Raw genomic sequence first — 16,794 nt, 5'->3', positions numbered from 1 at the left:
CTGTCTCTCTCTACCCCCTCCCAAGTACACCTAAGTTAAGACCTACTCAAATCAGGTTAACCCATGATAAATCAGACTCTAAGCCAAGTTAAGTTAGATTCTAACCCAGGGTAACTCACCAGTCTCGGGGCCTTGCTCTGGGTCCTGGTCTAACCCAGGGTAACTCACCAGTCTCGGGGCCTTGCTCTGGGTCCTGGTCTAACCCAGGGTAACTCACCAGTCTTGGTGCCTTGCTCTGGGTCCTGGTTTAACCCAGGGTAACTCACCAGTCTCGGGGCCTTGCTCTGGGTCCTGGTCTAACCCAGGGTAACTCACCAGTCTTGGTGCCTTGCTCTGGGTCCTGGTTTAACCCAGGGTAACTCACCAGTCTCGGGGCCTTGCTCTGGGTCCTGGTCTAACCCAGGGTAACTCACCAGTCTCGGGGCCTTGCTCGGGGTCCTGGTCTAACCCAGGGTAACTCACCAGTCTCGGGGCCTTGCTCGGGGTCCTGGTCTAACCCAGGGTAACTCACCAGTCTCTGGGCCTTGCTCGGGATCATGGTCTATCCCAGGGTAACTCACCAGTCTCTGGGCCTTGCTCTGGGTCCTGGTCTATCCCAGGGTAACTCACCAGTCTCTGGGCCTTGCTCTGGGTCCTGGTCCTTCTTGTTGTCAGTGATGTCTTTGTGGGACACCAGAAACAGCACCACCTCTCCCTTCTCATTCTTAATGGGCACGATGTCCAGCAGACACCAGAACTGGGTACCTGGAACACAGAGGTGCATATCACTCACTGGAGTCACAGTGGCTCTGAAAGTAGACTACTGCTCAGATACTGGTAGAAAAACCCAGTGAATCAGGTGGATTTTTGTAGTGGCGGATTGGTACAAAAAGAGATGGAGATGACCCTGATACAGATGTACACATCCCAGCTAGCACATCACATTCTGAGAACCATACTGTATGTTTCTTAGAGCATGGTTATCCTAAAGTTATTTTGCATACCACCTTCCCACAATTTTCTGGGAATGGTGCGGGATAGTTGCTTGGCTTTGGAGCGTTCTCAGCATTTTTAAGGAACTTGACAAGATATATTTTTTTTTTATTGATATTTAATTACTTTAACATAATTGTTTTTAAAGTTCAAACGTGGTTACATTTAATTTCAATATCCGTGATGTTCTAGGAACGTTCTCCAACTGGTTTGACATTGGGAACGTTCTAAATTAGTTCAGAAGGTTAAGAAACAACATTCTTCTGTGGGAATTTCAGTACTTCAGCATACTGTAACATTTCCTACAGGTTTCCTCATCGTTCTATTTAAAGGCTTGTTCTCAAATTGTTGCGAGAACATTAAGAAAACTTTCCATGAAAACCATCAGAAAACATTCAGAGAAAACTCTCTCTAGCCTCTATCTTGTTAAGTGTGTTCAGGTGTGTTGGCCACGCCCCCTAAATGGCCACACCTGATCTTAATGAATGCTTGTTTCCTTTGAAATGGGCTGTTTGAATAGACTAAAATTAACAGCTTTGTATGAGTAAAAAAAACATGGGATGTTAGCTCCCTCCTGGTGGCGCAGTGGACTAATTCCATAGATAGAGAACATAAGATCATAGGTTTGAATCTCACTGATGCTGTGCCACAATAAATACAAAAACATGTTTGCACGCTTAATGTCTAAGCAAATCAATTTTTATCTGTGCTTGAAGTTCAAAACAGTTCAACTAAGCTAGCAGTGTTATTAAAAATCTTATTGAAACATGTTCTCAGAACGTTATTTAATTACTTTCCATTAATAACCTATAATTTCCGTTCTCAGAACATTAATAAAACTTCCCAGGAAAACTTTCAGGGAACCATAGCAAAACATTCTCAGAACTTCACTGCAACCTAAAAATATATGTTCCCAGAATAGGCAAAATGTTCACTTCTATTCTCAGAATGTTTCAAATACGTTCCGTTTTACCAGTCAGGAAACGTATGGAAACGTTTTACCAGTCAGGAAACGTATGGAAACGTTTTACCAGTCAGGAAACGTATGGAAACGTTTTACCAGTCAGGAAACGTATGGAAACGTTTTACCAGTCAGGAAACGTATGGAAACGTTTTACCAGTCAGGAAACGTATGGAAACGTTTTACCAGTCAGGAAACGTATGGCTTCGTTCCCAGAACTAATGGAAAACCAAAAATGTACATTCCTATAAATTCCAAGGAACCAAATGTGCTAGCTGGTATGTGAGTACACACCATCGCACACACACACACACGCACGTCATCCTACTACACAGTCCATTACCACAACTAAATCCTCTCCAGTTGTCTGGAGATAATAAAATAATAATTAAAAAATAAAGATATAGGAAAAGCTCCTTTCATCTCCTGTAGAGACTGGAAAAGCTACTGGCTGCTCTGGCCCAGTATGTTTGAATAACAGCAAAACACAGAAAACAACATCTCACTACCACACTTTATTTTGTTTTGTGTCTCTGGATGGGCACTCTGTGTATGCAAGTGGTGTGCCAAGTCTTAGTTCAAAACAAGCATGTGTGTGTGTGTCTGTGGGTGTCTGTTTGTGTGTGTGTGTGTGTGTGTATGTGTGTGTTATTTTGCAAACTCATTTAAATGCTGTGTGGTTATGCATGTCTAGCTTCACATTCTGCCCCCTGAGTCAAAGCCTACAGCTTCCCTATTAGACATTGCTATTACTGATGGAGCGAGAGAGACCAATGCAGGATGTCTTTATTAGTGAATAAAAGCTTTTTCATCTTAGGAAGCGCAGTTCCAAAAGGGTCATTCAGAAAGTGAAATGAGTCTGGCCCTAGCTGGCTGTATGATAACACATAAGCTAAAAAAAACGAAAACATTTACAGATTTCATCTTGATTGATCTAGAACAGATAATAGTTTGCTAGTCTCTATTCAACTGATGTCATCCATACTGTATTAAGGTACATCCTGTTGGATTCTAGCTTGAAATATAATTATTCATGTTATTATACTAGAACTTATTGATTACTTTACACATATAAGGATTAAATATGTTGGGGTCAATGAAGGGTAGATAAGAACTAGGTGTATGGAAAGTTACTGAGTGAGGAAGTGGGAGGGCAGACAGTTTACATTCTGTCAAATCATGGTATTGATCAATCTCATGGCTCCTAAAGAGTGGGAGGCAAAGGGCAACAGTCTGGTCTCAGTCACTGATAAAGGAGGACAGCCGAGGATTAGGGAGGAGTGAGGAATTCGGACCGCTGTCAGGTCAATTGAAGTGACAAGGGACAGTCCTGTTACACAGATATACTTACATGCACACAAAGGTTCTAGCAGGAGGCGGGGCCATTACTACACCAGTGAAAGGAACCAATTAAGTTCCTGACTAGCAACAGAGATGTATTGGCTGTCTAGACGTGCAAGGAGTTGACTCCGCCTAGTAGGAGGGTATAAATATATGCGCTTGTGTAAACATGTCTTTATCTTAGCAGCTGTTTAACCCAGAGGGTGAATATACTTTGTTTGAGCTTTTCCTAGTAATCCATTTGAGTTTTTACTCTGTTTGTTCAGAACCTAACAATCCCCCTTTCTTTACCATACTGTATGGGTTGCTGTGACCAGGGGTGAAAGTAAAAAAATAAAAATGTAATACCACATTTACATAAGTATTCAGACCCTTTACTCAGTACTTTGTTGAAGGACCTTTGGCAGCGATTACAGCCTTTCACTGCAACTCTGCATCGAGGTTTAGGGAATTAGTACTTTAAAAAGTAACAGCGGCAGTAAAACTGTATTTCACACTATGATGGTTAAACTTTGCAATTGAGCCGCAGTTCACATGCGTGCCAAACTGTGGGTGGTGATCCTTACGGATCACGGATCAACTACGGTCTGTTACACCACTAGTACTTAGGGTCGTTGTCCTGTTGGAAGGTGAACCTTCACCACAGCCTGAGGTCCTGAGTGCTCTGGAGCGGGTTTTCATCAAGGATCTCTCTGTACTTTGCTCCGTTCATCTTTCCCTCAATCCTGACTAGTCTCCCAGTTCCTTCTGCTGAAAAATATCCCCACAACATGATTCTGTCACCACCTTACTTCACTGTAGGGATGGTGCCAGGTTTCCTCCAGACGTGACGCTTGGCATTCAAGGCCAAAGAGTTCAATCTTGGTTTCATCAGACCAGAGAATCTTGTTTCTTTCTGACTGTATTCTTGGGGGCCTTCAATGCTGCAGAATTTATTGGTACCCTTCCCCAGATCTGTGCCTCAACACAATCCTGTCTCGGAGCTCTACGGGCAATTCCTTCGTCCTCATAGCTTGGTTTTTGCTCTGACATGCACCGTCAACGGTGGGACCTTATATAGACAGGTGTGTGCCTTTACAAATCATGTTCAATCACTTGAATTTACCACAAGTGGACTCCAATCAAGTTGTAGAAACATCTAAAGGATGATCAATGTAAACAGGATGCACCTGAGCTCAATTTCTAGTCTCATAGCAAAGGGTCTGAATACTTACGTAAATAAGGTATTTCTGTTGTACATTTTTTATAAATTTGCTCAAATGTCTGTTTTCACTTTGTCATGGCTTTGTCATTGTATTGTGTGTAGATTGATGAAATTTTTGAATAAGGCTGTAACGTAATAACATGGAAAAAGGGAAGGGGCCTGAATACCTTCCAAATGCACTGGAATCTCAGAGCCTATACCAAGGCAGGCCATAGAAACCCAACAATCTATTGATGAAACGAAATATTGAACAACAATTAGTCTTTTGCATGCCGTGGCTTAATGCCAATAGTTCCAAATTAGTTTTTAATGTTTGTTCTTGGGTGAACAGTTTTACAACAGGTCTGATTTATAACGGGAAACATGCATTTTATTTATTTAACTAGGCAGGTCAGTTAGAAACAAATTCTTATTTACAATGACAGCCTAGTGAGTTAACTGCCTTCGTCAGGGGCAGAACAACAGAACAAACCCCCGTCAACTCGGGGATTTTATCTAGCAACCTTTCGGTTACTGGCCCAACGCTCTAACCACTAGGCTACCTGCCGCGCCAAAGTTACCTGCTGCTCCAAAGTCTATAAATCTCAATATATTTTTGTGCGTGTGCAGACTTTTGGATTATAAATGAGGGCCCTGATGTGCATGCAGCATTATTTATCCTGCTTGTTTGCCACTCCACCTATCAGTGACTCAACTGGAGCATCAAAAAACACCCTGTCATGTAACAGGTGGACATGGTGTGGTTGTACATAAAGGGATATAATCAGGATGAAACAGCCTCATATTCATACAGACAGTGTCCTATTACACGGCTGTTACGGTGAGCGCTGTGCTCTCTGTCTCAGGTGGCTGGATGGCTGGATTACATGGTGTTCCAAAACATTGTGTGAATATGGACCTGAACCAGAGGATGACCCTTGAATCGTTCTGGAGGCTCAGGTTGTGTCGTGAGGACACACACACACACACACACACACACACACACACACACACACACACACACACACACACACACACACACACACACACACACACACACACACACACACACACTTCTGTTTGATTATCTCTAAATGGTTTCAGCCCCAGGCCTCACTAAACTTTACTACATCTCTCTTCTCCTACCCCAGAGGGCTGTAAAATGCTAATGAATATGCAGGGTAAAACAAGGCGCAAAACAACCTTTCATATTGTATTTTTTAAGTCTCGTTGAGACTGTCCTCCATTTGGCTGTGCTTGTCTTTGTCTACAGCTTATTTATCCAAGTAGCAGCTATGTAGCCCCTGTTCCCAACGCACACAATTCACCTCTTCACTCTCACCAAACTTTTTTATTTATTTTTATTTAACCTTTATGTAACTAGGCAAGTCAGTTAAGATCAAATTCTTATTTACAATGACGGACTACCCCGGCCAAACCTGAGCCAATTGTGGGACTCCCAATCACGGCCGGATGTGTTGCAGCCTGGATTCGAACCAGGTACTGCAGTGACACCTCTTGCACTGAGATGCAGTGTCTTAGACCACTGTGCCACACAGGAAATGCCACCCTATTCCCTACCTATGATATGTTGGATACACCCAGTCTCTGTAGCCTCTCACCTCCCTTCTTGTAGAACACCAGCTCGGTCTTAAACTCCCCCCTGTCGTCCAACACCCCCTGGATCTTCGCCATCAGCTGGTCGCTGGTCTCCGGCCCGTACAGGAAATGACATGCACAGCTCTTCTGCATCAGCTCGGCGCGGGCGTAGCCGGTCAGCTCACAGAAGCCATCAGAACAGTAGACAATAGGGTAGAGGGATTGCACCTGGGCGTTACCCAGGACAAAGTTACTGTCTGAGGGAGAGAGAGAGGGGAGGGAGGGAGGGAGGCAGAGAGAAGAGAGGGAGAGAGAAGAGAAGGGAGGGAGGGAGGGAGGGAGGGAGGGAGGGAGGGGAAAGAGAAGAGAAAGGGGGTTATACAACTGAAAAATGGACACACAGGATATACTGCAGCTCTCAAACAGTCTATTATCAGCTCAGATCATTTGAGTTTCAGGTTCGTTTTCATTCCAGCAACTTTTCATTTTGTTAGCTGCAGCGAATCGTTCGACATGTATTGGGACATCCTCACTGTGCACCAGGAACGAGAAAGTAATCATAACAAGAGCTGAGGCAGCAGGTAACCTAGTGGTTAGAGCATTGGGCCAATAACCGAAAGGTTGCTGGTTTGAATCTTGGAGCCCACTAGGTGAATAATCTGTCAATGTGCCTTTGAGCAAGGCACTTAACCCTAATTACTCATGTATGTTGCTCTGGGTAAGAGCGTCTGCAAAATGATGAAAATGTAATCTCCAGACAAGCTGAGAAAAAGAAACATAAGGGAATGGCCCAATATAAACAGACATGCCAAAGTGTCCTGTTATTTCATTAGTTTCATTGAAAAGCCAGAACAGATTTGGTCATTCCACTAACAATGCCTCATGCAGGGACAAACATGCCCTGGCTTGAACCTCTATTTTATGTGTCTGGTCTCTTCCTGTGAAGAGGGAGGAAGTGTGTGTGTATGTGTTTGTCCCTTCTCTGTTCATGAGAATGTTTTCCTGCGGCAATCGAATGGGAAAAAAAGATTCCTTAATTGAGTATTGCTTTCTGCCCGGGTGTTCATATTGATCCATTGATCACAGGGCTCCTGTGGGAGCTGCTTGTTTAAATATTTCATGGTGAAATGGTTTTGGAGTTCTGCTGTGTGCTCGGTGTACTGTGTAGATGGAAAATGTTCAATGGAGGCACTCAGTTGATTTGAGAGCTGTAATGAAGTGTGGGGAGAAGGGATGTCAACACACCTGATTATATGTGAGAAGGGGGTGTGTTTGGGGGGTGATGAATGTGTGTATAGAGAGACAGACAGACAGACAGACAGACAGACAGACAGAGACAGGATAACCTCTCACATTTTGTTTTCCACATCTTTCTCACCCTTCTGTGTGTGTGTGTGTGTGTGTGTGTGTGTGTGTGTGTGTGTGTGTGTGTGTGTGTGTGTGTGTGTGTGTGTGTGTGTGTGTGTGTGTGTGTGTGTGAGAGAAGGAGAAACAGGAGAGAGAAAGTCACAGTCAGATAGAAGCCAAAAAGTGGAGGTAGGGTGGGAGACACAGTGGGCGGTAAAGCGTAGCTGGCAGCTCTGATCTGTTGCAGCCAATGAGTTTAACCATCCCTCAATGTACCGGTTAAGGTTTGTGCTGTCTCCTTATATCTCCTCATATCTCTCAAAGAGCGTCCCAAATGGCACCCTATTCCCTATATAATGCACTATTTTTGACCTATAGGGGAAGACAAAAGTAGTGCACTATATAGGGAATAGGGTGTCATTTGGGGCATAGGCTCAGTGTGGTTGGAGGTTGTAGCATTAGGCCTATATGGGCTGCCTGGGATAGGACTCCCTGGAGCACACTGATCACTCAGAGAAGTCTCAGAAGACAACCAGATGGCCCTCAATGATTTAGCCAGCACAACACAACACAACACTGATCACGGGCCTGGGGAGAGGAGTGGAGCAGGCATCAGGTGTGTATATGGGGGAGAGAGAAAAAGTGAGTGTGTGTGTGTGTGTGTGTGTGTGTGTGTGTGTGTGTGTGTGTAGGTTAAGTACTGTTCAAAGGGATCACCCCATCAGTCGACTGAGGAGAGCCATCACGCTTTTTAAATCACTCGCTAATAAAACGATAGGCTACGCTTACAATAACGCCAACCAGGACCACTTTACTTGTGATTTAGAGATGTTCAACAGTAAATCCACATCAAAACTGCTCCCATTACAGTCCTGAGACAGTCAAGTAAACATCCAGTCATTGGTTTCTTAAATAATCAGCGTCTAGTTGTTTACTTTGATCACTTTTAGCTCTTTGCTAGCTGTTGCCTAGCTACAGTTTCTGTATTAAAAAGCACGATCTGCTAATTGCCTTGATCATTGTCCACATCGCTCTCTTTTTCTTCTCTCTCGTTTTCCTCTCTTTCTGACACCCTCTCACTCTCTCTTCGTCTCTCTCTCTCTCTCTCTCTTTCTCTGTCTCTCTCTGTCTTTGTCTCTCTCTGTCTCTCTCTCTGTCTCTCTCTCTGTCTCTCTCTCTGTCTCTCTCTCTGTCTCTCTCTCCTCATTACTGCCGCTGTAATGTGATACAGATTCAGACATGACTGTAGTGGAGTAATTGATGTCTCAACATTCCCTGTGATACCGCTCACTGCTCTTCCTCTATTCCTCTGTTTCTCCTCCTCTTTTTCCTCACAATAACCATTTTTTTATGAAGGTAGAACCCTTTTAAGTTCCATGTAGAACCCTTTACACAGATGGTTCTACATGGAACCCAAAATAGTGATACTTGGAACCAGAAAGAGTTCTACCTGGAACCAAAAAGAGTTTCCCTATGGGGACAGCCGAAGAACCCTTTTTTCTAAGAGTGCAAGTTGTTGTTTACATCTAAGTGTAGGCCCCTGTACACCAAGTCAATGTTTATGCAACCCCAGACAGGCAGAATTCACGACCTAACACCTCCAGTCAAGCCAAGGCCATATACAGTGCCTTCAGAAATGATTCACACCCCTTGACTTATTCCACATTTTCTTGGTTTACAGCCTGAATTCAAAATTTATTAAATAGATATTTTTTCTCTGCCCATCTACAAACAATATACCATAATGATAAAGTGAAATACAGAATATATTATTTACGTAACTATTCACACCCCTGATTCAATACATGTTAGAATCACCTTTGGTAGTGATTACAGCTGTGAGTCTTTCTGGGTATTTCTCGAAGAGCTTTGCACACCTGGATTGTACAATATTTGCACATTATTCTTTAAAAAATATTCAAGCTCTGTCAGGTTGGTTGTTGATCATTTCTAGACAGCCATTTGCAAGTCTTGCTATAGTTTTTCAAGCCATTTTAAGTAAAAGGCCACTCAGGAACATTCAATGTCTTCTTAGAAAGAAACTTGAACCAGATTTTCCTCTAGGATTTTGCCTGTGCTTAGCTCTATTCCTATTATTTTTATCCTAAAAAAAAATCCCATGTCAAGCATACCCATAACATGATGCAGCCACCACCATGCTTGAAAATAAAGCAGATATTGTACTCAGTGATGTGTTGTGTTGGATTTGCCCCAAACATAACGCTTTATATTCAGGACATAAAGTACATTTCTTTGCCATTTTTTTTTCTCCAGTTTTACTGTAGTGCCTTGTTGCAAACAGGATGCATGTTTGTATTGTGGATCAACTACAATGTTGTTGATCCATCCTCAGTTTTCTCCTATCACAGCCATTAAACTCTGTAACTGTTTTAAAGTCCCCGAGCGGTTTCCTTCCTCTCTGGCAACTGAGCTAGGATGGACGCCTATATCTTTGTAGTGACTAGGTTTATATTACCATTCAAACCATGCTCAAAGGGATATTCAATATCTGTTTTATTTTTTTTACCCATCTACCACTAAGTCCCCTTTTAGCGAGGCATTGGAAAACCTCTGTTCTTTGTTGTTGAATCTGTGTTTAAAATGTACTGTTCGACTGAGGGACCTTACAGATAATTATATGTGTGGGGTAGAGAGATGAGGCAGTCATTCAAAGATCATGTTAAACACTATTATTGCACACAGAGCGAGTCTATGCAACTTATTATGTGACTTGTAAAGCAAATCTTTACTCCTGAACTATTTAGACTTGACATAACAAAGGGGTAGAATACTAATTGACTCAAGACCTTTCAACTTTTCATTTTGAATGAATTTGTAAAACATTCCAAAAACATAATTCCCCTTTGACATTATGGGGTATTGTGTGTAGGCCAGTGATGCAAAATCTAAATTTATTCCATTTAAAATCAGGCTGTAGCAACAAAACGTGGAACAAGTCCAGGGGAGTGAATACTTTCTGAAGGCAATAGAAGTATGGTGACAGAGGACAACCTTGTTTTACGCCTCTTTTTAACAAGACTCTGTCTTTGTATTGCCCCCCTGGTTCCTGCTTCAGTAGGAGAGAGATCAGTCTTTTCGTGTGTCTGACAGTTTGCCATTTATATAGGAGTAATTAAAACATGATTGTACTGGATCTTTCAGTAGTTCATAAAAAGCTTGCTATACTGTGTCTCTATTAGAATGCCATCAAGGCTAGGGGTTTTCCCCGTCTGAAAGGAATCAAATGCCAACCATAGTTCATCCTGTGTAATTAGGCTTTCACAAGTCTTTGTTCGTGTGACCGTTTGTTTAACATGATTTTTGGGGAGAAGGATATCACAAAACTCATCAGGAACTTGACGAGAACATTTGTTTAAAATATTTTACTTTCTCATTCAAAATCTTCTTTGGTGAGATAAGGCTTTCTCCGTCGTTTGTAACTATTTTCTGTGGGTTATTTTTGATTGTGTGTCACGTTCTGACCATAGTTCTTGTGTGTTTTGCTTGTTTTAGTGTTGGTCAGGACGTGAGCTGGGTGGGCACTCTATGTTGTGTGTCTAGTTTGTCTGTTTCTATGTTTGGCCTAATATGGTTCTCAATCAGAGGCAGGTGTTTTGTGTTGTCTCTGATTGGGAATCATATATAGGTGGCTTGTTTTGTGTTGGGGTTTGTGGGTGGTTGTTTCCTGTCTTTGTGTTTTCTCTGCACCAGATAGGGCTGTATCGGTTTGCCACATTTGTTATTTTGTATCGTGTTAAGTGTTCACTGTTTATCGTTTTATTAAACATGTTGAGCACTGGCTACGCTGCGTGTTGGTCCGATCCCTGTTACACCCTCTTCTCGTGAAGAGAGGGAAGGCTGCCGTTACATTGTGTTTCTATCTGTGGGTTGTTTTTGATTGTGTTTCTATCTGTGGGTTGTTTTTGGTTGCGTTTCTATCTGTGTGTTATTTTTGGTTGCGTTTCTAAATTGAAGGTTTAGGAAAAACTTTTTTGAGATAAGTGAAACCCGGTCTTTGCTAATAATAAACAAACTGAAACACCCTTAGCTAGTTTAGTCTAGACATTAATAATCAGTGTTGGGACAGTGACATGTGAAGGCCGTGTTAGATCTATAACCCACTGGATGTTATCACAACTTAGTTTGCAAACACTGCATGAAATATGTATTCAATACATGGACTGCATATTTAACGACCCAGGCGTCCTTTTTACACATGATATACATTTTTATGCTGGGTGTGTGAACTGCGTCGGTCTCTTTATTTACTTACATAACTTAGTCATTGGACCTGCCTTTCCCTGCATTACGGACGTGTGATGTGTGTATACACAGACACTTGAGGACTATGTGGTTAAGCTCTAACCATAGGGGTATTCTAATAATATTAAGTCACTGGCTCCTTAATCCCTGTATGCTCTCTCTCTCTTTCTCTTTCAAAATAACCATTCATATACCCCTCAAAATACCCCACAAGAGAGGCATAATAAGTCATGTCAAACTATGTAGAATTGCAGGAAATGCAACCCCCTAGTCTACTGTTTGTAGGGGTGTGATACTCTATCTGAGCCCAAACAGACAGTTAGTATCAAGCCCCTCTATCTGAGTCCAAACAGACAGTTACTATCAAGCCCCTCTATCTGAGCCCAAACAGACAGTTAGTATCAATCCCCTCTATCTGAGCCCAAACTGTTATCCTGATGAATGAGGACCCAAAAGCGACTTAAATGAAACAGAGTCTTTATTCCAGTCTTAAACAAAAACCGATACTCCTGGATATTATCTTAGGTAAATCCAAAACAGGAAAACTGAAATCCTCTCGTCAGTAGAGAGGAACGACTGGAGACGCGGCCACAGACTGCAGGTCGCTTCGGGAAGGCACAGGCCGTAGCTGACATAGACACCTGCTCACACGCAGCATCTGAAGAAGGCAAAAACACGACAGGGCGGAACAAGGACACAGAACAGCAAACATCAAACAAGGATCCGACAAGGACAGAAGCGGAAAACAGAGGGAGAAATAGGGACTCTAATCAGAGTGCAAAATAGGGGACAGGTGTGAAAGAGTAAATGAGGTAGTTAGGAGAATGAGGAACAGCTGGGAGCAGGAACGGAACGATAGAGAGAGAGAGCGAGAGAGGGAGGGGGAGAGAGAGGGATAGAAAGAGGGAAAGAACCTAATAAGACCAGCAGAGGGAAACGAATAGAAGGAAAGCACAGGGACAAGACATGATAATCAATGACAAAACATGACAGTACCCCCCCACTCACCGAGCGCCTCCTGGCGCACTCGAGGAGGAACCCTGGCGGCAACGGAGGAAATCATCAATCAACGAACGGTCCAGCACGTCCCGAGATGGAACCCAACTCCTCTCCTCAGGACCGTAACCCTCCCAATCCACTAAGTACTGGTGACCACGTCCCCGAGAACGCATGTCCATGATCTTCCGTACCTTGTAAATAGGTGCGCCCTCGACAAGGACAGGGGGGGGGGAGGGAAGACGAACGGGGGCGCGAAGAAAAGGTTTGACACAGGAGACATGGAAGACAGGGTGGACGCGACGAAGATGTCGCGGAAGAAGCAGTCGCACAGCGACAGGATTGACGACCTGAGAGACACGGAACGGACCAATGAACCGCGGAGTCAACTTGCGAGAAGCTGTCGTAAGGGGAAGGTTACGAGTGGAAAGCCACACTCTCTGACCGCGACAATACCTAGGACTCTTAATCCTACGTTTATTGGCGGCTCTCACAGTCTGCGCCCTGTAACGGCAAAGTGCAGACCTGACCCTCCTCCAGGTGCGCTCACAACGTTGGACAAAAGCCTGAGCGGAGGGAACGCTGGACTCGGCGAGCTGGGACGAGAACAGAGGAGGCTGGTACCCAAGACTACTCTGAAACGGAGATAGCCCGGTAGCAGACGAAGGAAGCGAGTTGTGAGCGTATTCTGCCCAGGGGAGCTGTTCTGCCCAAGACGCAGGGTTTCGAAAAGAAAGGCTGCGTAATATGCGACCAATCGACTGATTGGCCCTTTCTGCTTGACCGTTAGACTGGGGATGAAACCCGGAAGAGAGACTGACGGAAGCACCAATCAAACGACAGAACTCCCTCCAAAACTGTGACGTGAATTGCGGGCCTCTGTCTGAAACGGCGTCTAACGGGAGGCCATGAATTCTGAACACATTCTCAATGATGATTTGTGCCGTCTCCTTAGCGGAAGGAAGCTTAGCGAGGGGAATGAAATGTGCCGCCTTAGAGAACCTATCGACAACCGTAAGAATCACAGTCTTCCCCGCAGACGAAGGCAGACCGGTAATAAAGTCTAAGGAGATGTGAGACCATGGTCGAGAAGGAATGGGAAGCGGTCTGAGACGACCGGCAGGAGGAGAGTTACCTGACTTAGTCTGCGCGCAGTCCGAACAAGCAGCCACGAAACGGCGCGTGTCACGCTCCTGAGTAGGCCACCAAAACCGCTGGCGAATAGAAGCAAGCGTACCCCGAACGCCGGGGTGGCCAGCTAACTTGGCAGAGTGAGCCCACTGAAGAACAGCCAGACGAGTAGAGACAGGAACGAACAGAAGGTTACTAGGACAAGCGCGCGGCGACGCAGTGTGAGTGAGTGCTTGCTTTACCTGTCTCTCAATTCCCCAGACAGTCAACCCGACAACACGCCCTTCAGGGAGAATCCCCTCGGGGTCGGTAGAAGCCACAGAAGAACTAAAGAGACGGGATAAGGCATCAGGCTTGGTGTTCTTATTTCCCGGGCGATAAGAAATCACGAACTCGAAACGAGCGAAAAACAACGCCCAACGAGCTTGACGTGCATTAAGTCGTTTGGCAGAACGGATGTACTCAAGGTTCTTATGGTCAGTCCAAACGACAAAAGGAACGGTCGCCCCCTCCAACCACTGTCGCCATTCGCCTATGGCTAAGCGGATGGCGAGCAGTTCGCGGTTACCCACATCATAGTTGCGTTCCGATGGCGACAGGCGATGAGAAAAATAAGCGCAAGGATGGACCTTATCGTCAGAATGGAAGCGCTGGGACAGAATGGCTCCCACGCCCACCTCTGAAGCGTCAACCTCGACAATGAATTGTTTAGTGACGTCAGGAGTAACAAGGATAGGAGCGGATGTAAAACGCTTCTTGAGGAGATCAAAAGCTCCCTGGGCGGAACCGGACCACTTAAAGCACGTCTTGACAGAAGTCAGAGCTGTGAGAGGGGCAGCCACTTGACCGAAATTACGAATGAAACGCCGATAGAAATTAGCGAAACCGAGAAAGCGCTGCAACTCGACACGTGACTTAGGAACGGGCCAATCGCTGACAGCCTGGACCTTAGCGGGATCCATCTGAATGCCCTCAGCGGAAATAACAGAACCGAGAAATGTGACAGAGGAGACATGAAAGGCGCACTTCTCAGCCTTCACGTAGAGACAATTCTCTAAAAGGCGCTGGAGTACACGTCGAACGTGCTGAACATGAATCTCGAGTGACGGTGAAAAAATCAGGATATCGTCAAGGTAAACGAAAACAAAGATGTTCAGCATGTCTCTCAGTACATCATTAACTAATGCCTGAAAGACAGCTGGAGCATTAGCGAGACCGAACGGCAGAACCCGGTATTCAAAATGCCCTAACGGAGTGTTAAACGCCGTTTTCCACTCGTCCCCCTCTCTGATGCGCACGAGATGGTAAGCGTTACGAAGGTCCAACTTAGTAAAGAACCTGGCTCCCTGCAGAATCTCGAAGGCTGACGACATAAGGGGAAGCGGATAACGATTCTTAACCGTTATGTCATTCAGCCCTCGATAATCCACGCAGGGGCGCAGAGTACCGTCCTTCTTCTTAACAAAAAAAAACCCCGCTCCGGCGGGAGAGGAAGAAGGCACCACGGTACCGGCGTCGAGAGAAACAGACAGATAATCCTCGAGAGCCTTACGTTCGGGAGCCGACAGAGAGTATAGTCTACCCCGAGGGGGAGTGGTCCCCGGAAGGAGATCAATACAACAATCATACGACCGGTGAGGAGGAAGAGAGTTGGCTCTGGACCGACTGAAGACCGTGCGCAGATCATGATATTCCTCCGGCACTCCTGTCAAATCACCAGGTTCCTCCTGAGAAGAGGGGACAGAAGAAACAGGAGGGATAGCAGACATTAAACACTTCACATGACAAGAAACGTTCCAGGATAGGATAGAATTACTAGACCAATTAATAGAAGGATTATGACATACTAGCCAGGGATGACCCAAAACAACAGGTGTAAAAGGTGAACGAAAAATCAAAAAGGAAATGGTCTCACTGTGGTTACCAGATACTGTGAGGGTTAAAGGTAGTGTCTCACATCTGATACTGGGGAGAAGACTACCATCTAAGGCGAACATGGGCGTGGGCTTCCCTAACTGTCTGAGAGGAATGTCATGTTTCCGAGCCCATGCTTCGTCCATAAAACAACCCTCAGCCCCAGAGTCTATCAAGGCACTGCAGGAAGCAGCCGAACCGGTCCAGCGTAGATGGACCGACAAGGTAGTACAGGATCTTGATGGAGAGACCTGAGTAGTAGCGCTCACCAGTAGCCCTCCGCTTACTGATGAGCTCTGGCTTTTACTGGACATGACATGACAAAATGTCCAGCAGAACCGCAATAGAGGCAAAGGCGGTTGGTGATTCTCCGTTCCCTCTCCTTAGTCGAGATGCGAATACCTCCCAGCTGCATGGGCTCAGTCTCTGAGCCGGTGGGAGGAGATGGTTGAGATGCGGAGAGGGGGAACACCGTTAACGCGAGCTCTCTTCCACGAGCTCGGTGACGAAGATCTACCCGTCGTTCTATGCGGATGGCGAGTGCAATCAAAGAGTCCACGCTGGAAGGAACCTCCCGGGAGAGAATCTCATCCTTAACCTCAGCGTGGAGTCCCTCCAGAAAACGAGCGAGCAACGCCGGCTCGTTCCAGTCACTGGAGGCAGCAAGAGTGCGAAACTCTATAGAGTAATCCGTTATGGATCGATCACCTTGACATAGGGAAGCCAGGGCCCTGGAAGCCTCCTTCCCAAAAACTGAACGATCAAAAACCCGTATCATCTCCTCTTTAAAGTTCTGATAATCGTTAGAACACTCAGCCCTTGCCTCCCAGATAGCTGTGCCCCACTCCCGAGCCCGACCAGTAAGGAGTGATATGACGTAAGCGATCCGAGCTCTCTCTCTTGAGTATGTGTTGGGCTGGAGAGAGAACACAATATCACACTGGGTGAGAAAGGAGCGACACTCAGTGGACTGCCCAGAGTAACATGGTGGGTTATTAACCCTAGGTTCCGGAGACTCGGAAGACCAGGAAGTAGCTGGTGGCACGAGACGAAGACTCTGAAACTGTCCTGAGAGGTCGGAGACCTG

The 16,794-nt window shown here is 45.2% G+C and overlaps 1 protein-coding gene across 2 annotated transcripts in view; it reads right to left on the bottom strand.

Annotated features, from left to right (window-relative positions):
* LOC139539053 (voltage-gated delayed rectifier potassium channel KCNH8-like) overlaps positions 1 to 16,794 on the bottom strand; it is a 196,129-nt gene that overhangs the window by 73,462 nt on the left and 105,873 nt on the right. Inside the window, exons 2-3 of one of the 2 annotated variants that reach the window (XM_071341747.1) lie at positions 6,080 to 6,313; positions 610 to 744 (exon numbers count right to left, since the gene is read on the bottom strand). In XM_071341747.1, the coding sequence (XP_071197848.1) occupies positions 610 to 744; positions 6,080 to 6,313 (369 nt within the window). Of the gene's footprint in view, positions 1 to 560; positions 585 to 609; positions 745 to 6,079; positions 6,314 to 16,794 lie in introns of those variants that run through there. The other variant, XM_071341748.1, reaches the window with a different exon arrangement.

The sequence above is a fragment of the Salvelinus alpinus genome, chromosome 14 (genome assembly GCF_045679555.1).
Source record: "Salvelinus alpinus chromosome 14, SLU_Salpinus.1, whole genome shotgun sequence".
In the NCBI taxonomy this organism is placed as follows: Eukaryota; Metazoa; Chordata; class Actinopteri; order Salmoniformes; family Salmonidae; genus Salvelinus; species Salvelinus alpinus.
This window is presented reverse-complemented; position numbering and strand designations above follow the sequence as displayed.